General features: G+C 47.1%; 1 protein-coding gene across 4 annotated transcripts in view; it reads right to left on the reverse strand.

The window, feature by feature from the left end:
• Elmo2 (engulfment and cell motility 2) overlaps nucleotides 1-9,139 on the reverse strand; it is a 37,931-nt gene that overhangs the window by 12,984 nt on the left and 15,808 nt on the right. For all 4 annotated transcript variants that reach the window (XM_008854622.3, XM_008854624.3, XM_029556926.1 and 1 more), the window contains 3 exons: nucleotides 6,110-6,209; nucleotides 4,707-4,858; nucleotides 2,244-2,322 (listed from right to left, as the gene is read on the reverse strand). In XM_008854622.3, the coding sequence (XP_008852844.1) occupies nucleotides 2,244-2,322; nucleotides 4,707-4,858; nucleotides 6,110-6,209 (331 nt within the window). The remainder of the gene's footprint in view (nucleotides 1-2,243; nucleotides 2,323-4,706; nucleotides 4,859-6,109; nucleotides 6,210-9,139) is intronic.

Genomic DNA, 9,139 nt, shown 5'->3' on the forward strand with positions numbered 1-9,139 from the left:
GAGAAACTTTTTAAGGGTTCCAGCAGCACCATTATTTTGACTATCTATAAAAATGCACACACCCTTTCTTTCTGGAGACTACGACGATGATCATTCAACCATTGCCCAGGACATAGCTTCATCAAAAGCCTATCAGGGATCACTCTGCTGTGACACTGTCACCCTGCAGAGCTACTAAGAAGCTACTTTCACCTAAACAAAATGGTCCCAGATCTTAGATTATGACACTTTTAATTTTTCTGACAGCTTTTCACAATTCTTTGGTCTTCTCCTTCTAATGTCAGCTGTCACTTCCTTCTGATGTTCATTAGAGAAACTTCCCTTCCTAAAGGGCTGCCTTGGTTAACTTTATGGCTAGCTGTAAATCAGTGGGCCTGAGGGAGCTGTCCCACTCTCTTGCAAAGTGGAACCTGTGAGTTCTGTCCCTTTCCTCATTGAAAGGTCTGTCTCACTTCTAAACTACTAGTCATGTTCCAAATGGCTGGAACCATCAGGAGCATTAAGTTTCATTTGCAGTCCCTGAGCACACACTGGCAGGCAGAGGAGGGTAGCCTGGAAACCTCTTTGGTAGCTACAGGTTTTTGGCTGTCAGCTGTAGGCAGCTCACAGAGGATACCACCAGTGACTAGAGCTAGAACAGGAAGTTTCTCCTTGGTGCTGGGGTGGGGGAAGCATCTTCCATGTCCCTGCATGGCTGGCTTCTCCAAAGTTCTCTCTAAACAAGAATGGACACCCAAACTCCCCTTTTAACTGTCTATGTCTTTTCAAAATTTATTGAGAATAGTCAAAGGGCCTGAATTTATCCTCATTCCTTGTCTTTAGCAAGCAGGGAGATGATATATCCTCAGGATCATGTGGATGAAAATCAGGCTGTTTCTGCACCTGATTCCTAAGCCAAATCACAGACTTGCTAAGGCAAGGCACAAGAGAAAGCCTAAAGAGAAGGCCAAGCCATCCTCCCTGGGCAGGCGTCCCTTAGTGCTTCCATTTCAACAGCAAGATGGACAGCACATCACCTTTCCTGGGTCTTGGTTCCCTGAGCAGCTAGACCAGCCCATGTACTTCCTACCCAGCTTTGACTGTCCCACCAGGAAGAGAGATGGGCCCTTCCCACATAGCAGTGCTACTTACAGTGACGGGCAGGTCTAGAGGATTAAGGTGCTTGTCCTGCCGGCAGAAAGCAAAAAGCACAGAGAGAAGCAGACAGAATGAGCTTATAGCTTAAACACAGACCAGAAGGAAGACAGTCACAGAGCCATGCCATCCAGACAGACAGGACAGACAGACCACAGATGCTTCTGGGCATCCCCCTAGTAAAGGAGCTCCCAGGAGCCTGGTCCATGGCCCCATCTTTCATTTTAGTGGGCCCATGATACTGATAGAGAATTAGAAAGCCTCATTCTATGGGCTTTTACCGGAGAGATCTAGAATGTCAGCGCCGGAAGGGCCCTTAGAGTTCATTTAATTTGGTCCCTTCAATTTTACAGATGGAGAACGTGGACTTGAGAGGGTGACACACTTGCCCAGCCTGAAGCAGGACAAGCACTCTGGACCGGCTTTCCACTCAGGTCAGCACCTGCTCCATAGCTGATGATCTCAGGTTCCTCCCCATAAAATAGGGTCTAGTGTGTCCTCATAAGATTGCTGAGTGACCAAGGCAAGTGCTGCCATTCTCGTATTACAGGTGAGGAACTCAAGTTGAAAGAGGAAGAGCAGGACATGTTTGCAGAGCAGCACACAGCTTGTGACAGAGCAAGGAGTTTGGGGATTTGCATCAGAGATCTCCACGCCTGAGGTCTAGGTCTCATTTCTTCCAGACCCCTTGACTTCAACAGTAACAACCAGAGTCTCTTCTTCCCTCTTCTTGGTCTGCTAACCCAAGAGTTAGCAAACTATAGGCATATTAGGCTTGTTGTCTGTTTGTATAAATTGCTAGAAGATAGTACCATTTGTGTGCCTCTTGTCTGAAGCTGCTCTGGGCTCTAACAGCTGAAGAAGGGCTGCCATAATATTTACTTTCTGGCCCTTCAGAGGAGAAGCCTTCAGAACTCTGCTCAGCTCCAGAAACCAGCTAGTCTCCCTTTCCAGCTCTTTCCTAGGACTTCCTTAGCAATCACCCTGTTGGACTTGGGCCACAAGAGAGGAATTCTTGGAAGCACAGCTGGATTTCTGTGTTCTGCCCAGCAGCACACGCATGGTGAGAACTCTCTTAGAAGAGAAAGACAGGAAAGGCAGCCACAGACCTGTCGCTTGTCTTCAGGGGCCTTCAGGAACAGCGCGTTAATCAGAGCAATGGCGTAGGTCTGGATTTCCTGGTTGGAGCTGTGTCAATAGAGATGGAGGCAGGGGTGATCAGAGGACTGAGCAGCAAGACGATCATGCTCAGACAGCTTAAAACAGACTGTGATCAAGTAACAACCCATAGCTAAGTCAGAAAAGCATTAAGAGCAGCTGTATGCCTGATCCAGCCATTCCACAAGAGGAGTTTATCCAAGAAAGTAATCAGGAAGCTATGAATGCTTTATTGACAAGCTGTTACATCAGAGTACTATCAAAAACACAGGAATGTTAAGTAACCCAAGTCTCTCATTAGGAGTTGTTTATCTTGTGAGAATCCCAAGTACCTCCTAAAAATCATGTTTGGAGGGGTCAAGATAATTAATCTGGGACTTGGATGAACTTAGAATATTTATGAATCTCAGAAATGGTACAGAAATTATTCTACGTATCTGACTGTGTGTTAGTTTTTCCAAAGAGACAACTCAAGAGTTGCTACTGATTTCCAAAAAAAGTTTAGAACTATCCTTTTAAGAAGATCCCCAAAAGTGGGAGAATGGTCAAGAATATTTATTATGCAGTAAGGAAAATAAGACAAAACCGAAGGTACACATAGTATACTAAGATCTAAATTTTGTTAACAATATGCGAAGGAGAAATCTACAGGACGTCTGACTGCATATTGAACAATGGTTGTGTCTGGAGGTGAGACAACGAGTAAATAAGACACTATTTGTGGTTTTCCTTGTCTTCAAAGTTGACTCTAAATTTACTTTTAAACAAACCAAACAACTATACAAGAATTCTCCAGAATCTTATATTCCTTCCACCTGCCTTGTGCCTCCTGTGGGCTCCTTCCCGAGGGCCCACAGCTTTCTAATGAAGCGGGTCCCTTGCTGAACACACATATGCTGGTAATAGTGTGCACTAAAGTACATAAGACTGAATCCTAAGAGACACTACATTCTTCTATTGTCCTCAAGGAGGCAATTCAAAGATGATGGAAGTGAAGTGTGTGTACAGCTGCCAGGATACGAGAACTTCCTGATGCCCCTCTTAGCCTAACCAACCCTGCTGGCTCCTCAGGTATGAAAGCCAGGCCTAACTGTTTAAAAGTGACTAGGAGAAGCCAGGCATGGCAGTGCACGTCTGTAATCACAGAATGTGGGAGGCAGAGGAAAGAGGATCAGAAGTTTGAGACTAGCCTGGGCTCTATGAGGCCCTGTCTCCAAAGGCCTGCCCCATTTTACCTCCAAAAAAGTGATAACATGAAATCAGAGAGCAGTGGGGTGTAGTGGTGCACACCTTTAATCCAGTATTCAGGAGGCAGATGCAGGCAAATTTCTATGAGTTTGAGGTCAGCCTGGTCTACATAGTGAGTTCCGGGCCAACTAGAGCTACCCTGTGAGACCATGTCTCCAAACCAAAAAAAAAGAAAATTAAAAAAAAAATCCAAGAAATCAGAGCACAAAAAAATCCTGGTGCTTGCTCTCTTTTTACTTAGATTAACGAAGAAAAAAGGCTAGCAGCACAGCCAAGTGAAGACTGAGCTACTGGAAGCCCTGTGTCCTCAAACCCCCTAAGGAATCTGGCCCCATTCCAACCAAGTCCAATAGTTGGAAGGAGCAAGAGGCAGAAAACAAAGTGCCACCACCCTTATTTTGGGAAGTGCAGGCCTCAACCCTGTAGACTGGTTCCAACTGAAGACAAAAGCAGGGGGAGGGGACCAGCACTTCAAAAGGTCCGTCTGGCTTTATGCCATGCTGAGAAAACATATCCGGAGCTGATCAGCTTGCTGAAAAACAAACCCAAGTAAAACCCCATTACGTTAGGTAACCTGGGCTGGTTGGTGTCACGTTAGTTTTTATATCTCCTTTGATCCTCACAGGCTGGGAGATGGGATGACTCACTATCTAGAGCCAAGGAAATCAAGGCCAGAAGACTTGTGAGTAGGTACTTGGGAGGCCCAGCCTGCATGCCCTAGAGGTCCTGGATTGAGCTGTCATCCTGAACTCACACCTATCCCACATTGCTTGCGTTGTCACTACACTGCTGGCTTAGTAGGTGTTCACAGGATTCAAAATGGTGGGTCCTTGTTCCCAGGGAGCTGAGAGTTCAAATGTGCAGCAGATGATAACACAGTACTTTATATATAACCATCATTATATTAGGTATAAGCAAGTCTAGAAGAGGGAGTCTTGCCTTCTCTGGCAGCCAGAGGCTACAAGCAGATGGAGATCTCCCTCCAAGTAGGCCTAAGGGGACAAGAGAGAACTTTAGCAGGAGCAGAACCTGACAGGGCCTAAACTACAGAAGGAATTCCCACAGACGTGGAGGAGGTTCTGGGGGCACACCCAGAGCCAGACAGACCTGTCACACAGCAGAGGACAGACAGACGAGGTGAGGCAAGGAAGGGGCCGCTTACTCACACCTGCAGGTGGGAGATGAGCTGTCCCACAGTGATCTCCTCTGCTATCTTCTGGTATAGGCTCTGGCTGTTCAACACCATGCTCTCCAGGATGGCCAAGGACCGCTGAAGGATGGACACATCCACCATAGGCTGGCTCACGTACCCTGCAATCTAGACCCAGAACAGGCAGAGTGGGAAGCTCATGTGCCCTGTAATCTAGACCCAGAGTGGGCACACTAAATGGGAAGCTCAGAGTCAAGGAAACCCTTCTCAGTATGCTGCTTCCATGCGGACAGTGGTGGCCAGGTGGACCACGACATCTGGTTTATGGCTGTGTTGACCAGTGTGCCAGGATTCCCTCAGCATTGATAGCTCCATCTTAGGTGACAGTATCTACTCAATTGTGTTTCTTCAAAATGTGAGAACTTAATCCTCTTCAAAATAAGGGTTCAGGCATGAGGAAGTAGAGCACAGGAGACCTGATTCTCAGCTCTTATTAAACTCCATCTACTCTTCTGACATGTACATTCTCCCTATGCAGTCAGAACATCAGATTTCGAGAGCCCTGTAACCAAATCCCTCTTCTTAATCCCCATTATAATATCCTGGACACATACTCAATTCAATTGCGCCCAAAGGTCTCCTGGGAAGTTCTCAAGTATTTCAAGCCAGTAGTGGGCGAACTGCCAGGTCAATGCATGTAATGCTAGTCACTGGTTTTAGTTCAGTTTTCTGAATGGAAACCACCCCTTCTAAAAGAAGGAGGGTGGAATCAGAAGTGCCCTTCTCCACAAAGTTCAATCGGCTAACCCAAGCAGGTGGCCTTGCAGACTTGTGAAAAGAAAGCACATTTGCAAATAATAAGCACTTTTTTTTTTTTCTACCCTTAGAGAACAGGAAGCAGATCACAGGCACAGGGCTGGCTGACTTATTCCAAGTCTTACTGGCAGCCAAGTCTGCTCTGAGCCATACTCTACCTTCCAAAGAGAAGCTTTACTCTAGATTGTGATCTTTTCACAATGGGAGAGTGAGGACAATGGCCTCTCTTGAGGGCTGGTGATGGAACACAGCCATCCCCCTCCCCCCCCCGCCCCCGGGAAATAACAGACACAGTGTACTGAGCTGCTAAGTGAGGATGTCAGCAGGCCAGGGGTAGTAAATTCATTTTTCCAATCTGATGGCATTTTCAACGTATGATGAGTTTATCAAGTCAGAACTCACTGTAAATTGAGGAGCATCTGTTAAAGTATAAATCTTTCAGGAGCCCCAGGAAGAACACAATTTGAGGATGAAAGAATCCAGCCCCATGGAATACAAAGCTGATCCCTGCCAGACAGAGTCCATGGGCTGTACTCCCTGCCTCTCCCCTATGCTCAGAAAACTGGCAGAGAGAGGGAGGAGACAGAATGCTGGAGGCCTCACCTGCTTAATAAAGGTGATTGAAACCATGTCCCAGGAGACAATGCCATGGTCCATGAGCTCTAAGAAGGCAGTCAGGGTGAATGCCAGCATCTCACTGTAGCTGAGACATGCAGGACACACACAAAACAATACAGAGATTCAGATTCAGGAAGGCAAGTATGCAGGCAACTACAAAAGGGACATAAGGCAATAAACACTGTGGGAAATATGTCCAAGCACCAGTGAGTGCCTGCATGCACACCCAGCTGGGTGTGGAACACTGCAGCCCAGGTACCCAGTACTGGAAAGCTAACAGACTGGCTTCTGGTCTCCATCTGGCTTCATCTCAGGGATACAGAATCTGCCAAACTCTGATGCTTGCTAGGAAACCCAAGAGAGCTTATGTCTCAAGTTAACCTTTAGGCCAAGAGGCAGCGTAGCAAGGGAGACAGTACAAGGGTGGATATGCATTCAACAGTTACTAACCAAGCATTTTATCTTCTCCGATTTTAGTTTCTTCCTCTGTAAAATTGAGTTAGTCTCACAGCATTACCCTCACAGGGCTGTGGCCAGAGCAAGCTGATAAGCTATGCAGAGCTCTTAAAATAATGCTGCCTTTTGTCTCTCCTTACAGGTTTAATCATTCATGTAGTCGTATAGTACTCTATAATTAAACCAGATTCCATTTTGCCAGCATTAATAACACTGCTGGGTTACTAATAACGTTGGGTGTGATGGCATATGCCTTTAGTCCCAGTACTGGGAAAGCAGAGGCAGGCAGATCTCTGTGAGTTAGAGGCCAGCCTGGTCTACGTAGGGAGTTCCAGACCAGCCAGGGCTACATAAGACACTGTCTAAAAACGAAAAACCCACTGCTCACAATACTTCAAAGTAGGCATTTTCCTCATGATAGAGGACACCAAGGCTGGTTTGATGGAACACTGTACTCTCCCAACAGCAGCCAGACACTTCAGGGCTTTGGTACAGCTGGAAGACCCAAGACTTAAAAACAAATACCTAGGATTAGTTGCTTGAATTGGCTGAAATTTCAGGAGCTGATCTACTGCCTGAGAGATTTTTGACTCCTTATCTGCCAGTTTAGGCTCTGCAAGCTTAGGTGGAAACCTGAGCATCAGTCACTCACTGCTGATCATAAGTCACAGCCTTCCTACCACACCCACCTAAGCTGTGGGGGCTGGGGAGTCCACTGGAGAGGCTCATGAGGTAATGCCAAGTCCTGATCTCCTTGAGACTGTAGGGCAAGGAGACAACAAATGGGAGAAATCGTGCATGCACAAGGGAGGGTATGCACATCTGGTGAAAGGGGTTGGGATGGGGGAGGAAGGCAGGAGGGCTGGCTAAGGACAGCTGCCTGACCTGGGAGATAATGAAGAGTCTGGGACACTCCCTGTGCTGGACAGCTTTAGTGTCGACTTGATACACCTGGGTTGAGGGAGCCTCAATTGGGGAATTGCCTTAATTGGGCTGGCCTGTGGCCATGTCCATGGGGTATCTTCTTGATTGCTGAGTGATGTGGGAGGGCCCAGCCCACTGTGGGTGGTGCCACCCCTCGGCAGGTGGGCCTGTGTTACGTAAGAAAGCAGGCTGAGCAGAGGCCAGGGGAGTAAGTCAGTAAGCAGTGTTTCTCCATGGCCTGTGCTCCAGCTCCTGCCTCCAGATTCTTGCCCTGAGTTCCTACCTTGGGCTCCCTGATGAACTGTGACCTGGGAGATTATAGCTGAATAAACCCTTTCCTCCCCAAGTTGGTAGTGGTCAGAGTATTTTGTCACAGCACTGAAGAGACAAACTAGAACAGAAACTGGTACCAGAAGTGGGGTACTACTGTGACAGACCTGATCCAGTTATTTTGGGGAAGACTGTGGAAGTGTTTGGAACTTTGGGCTGGAAAAGCCATTGAATGCTCAGAGTTTGTTGCTGTGGAGCTTGGAATAGTTCTGCTGAAAGAGTTGTAGACAATGGAGGCCTGGCTTGTGAAGCTTCAAAAGGAAGCAGAGACTATCAGGGCTGTTTGTGTGTTATTCTGAATTGAGAATCTGTGGGTTCTGGTTGGCTGGGGCTGAAGAATGAGCTGCGATTAAGAAGAGACCAGAACCTGAAGTAAAACCTTTGCTTTACTGGGACAATTGATGCTGGTTAGTTGGGGCTGAAAAATCAGCTGTAAGTAACAAGAGACCAGCATCACTGTGAAGTCTTCTGGGAGGTACCTCCTCAGGGTGAACACACAGAAGGGACCCGCACCTCTATCTCAACTTGGAAGCAGGACTTGGTAATGTGTAAGAGTCTCCTGCATGGTTCTGATGTTGTTGAAAGTGTGAAGGGGTCACAGAGAGCAGCTGAGGCTTGGCACTCCGAGAGACCAGGAAAGGCCACAGGTGAAAGTGCAGCTTCAGTTGCAGTGAAGACCCCAGGATTGAAGGGGTCATGGAGAGAATCTGAGCTTTGCACCCAGAGAGGCAAGAAGAGGCCATTGGTAAAGGTGTAGCCTCAGTTTCAGTGGAGACCCAGCTTTTCGTAGATGCGGACCGTGGGATGACCACCAAGGACAGCAGCAGGTGTGGAATGGAGCAGCCTGGGTCTGCAAGACGAGCTGAGTGTGCTGTGGATGGCAGAGTCAGAGAAGTGGAGCTGCCAGAACCCTTTGGAGCCCAGAAGATCGTGAGTGAATCCCAGATGTCCAGCCTCGAGCTACTTTGCTGGACTTTGGTTTTGCTTAGGTGTCCCCGATTCTTCCCTTTGAAATAAGACAGTACTTGTTTTGGATTTTGCAGAAGCCCACCCACAGTTGAGACTTTTAAAAAAGCCTATGGACTTTTAAGTGTTTGGATTTTTAAAGGACTGTGCGGTTTTCAAAGTTGTACTGTCTTATGTTGTAATATTAATGTTTACATCATATCTTGGGGACAAGATTTGGAAAGCTTATGGTTTAATAGTGATTTGTTTGTGTGTCAAGTTGACAAGGGGTCAATTGTGCTGGAGAGCTTTAGTGTCAACTCAACACACCTGGGTTGAGGGAGCCTCAATTGGGGAATT

This window comes from Nannospalax galili, unplaced genomic scaffold (genome assembly GCF_000622305.1).
Source record: "Nannospalax galili isolate Female #2095 unplaced genomic scaffold, S.galili_v1.0 scaffold2227, whole genome shotgun sequence".
In the NCBI taxonomy this organism is placed as follows: domain Eukaryota; kingdom Metazoa; phylum Chordata; class Mammalia; order Rodentia; family Spalacidae; genus Nannospalax; species Nannospalax galili.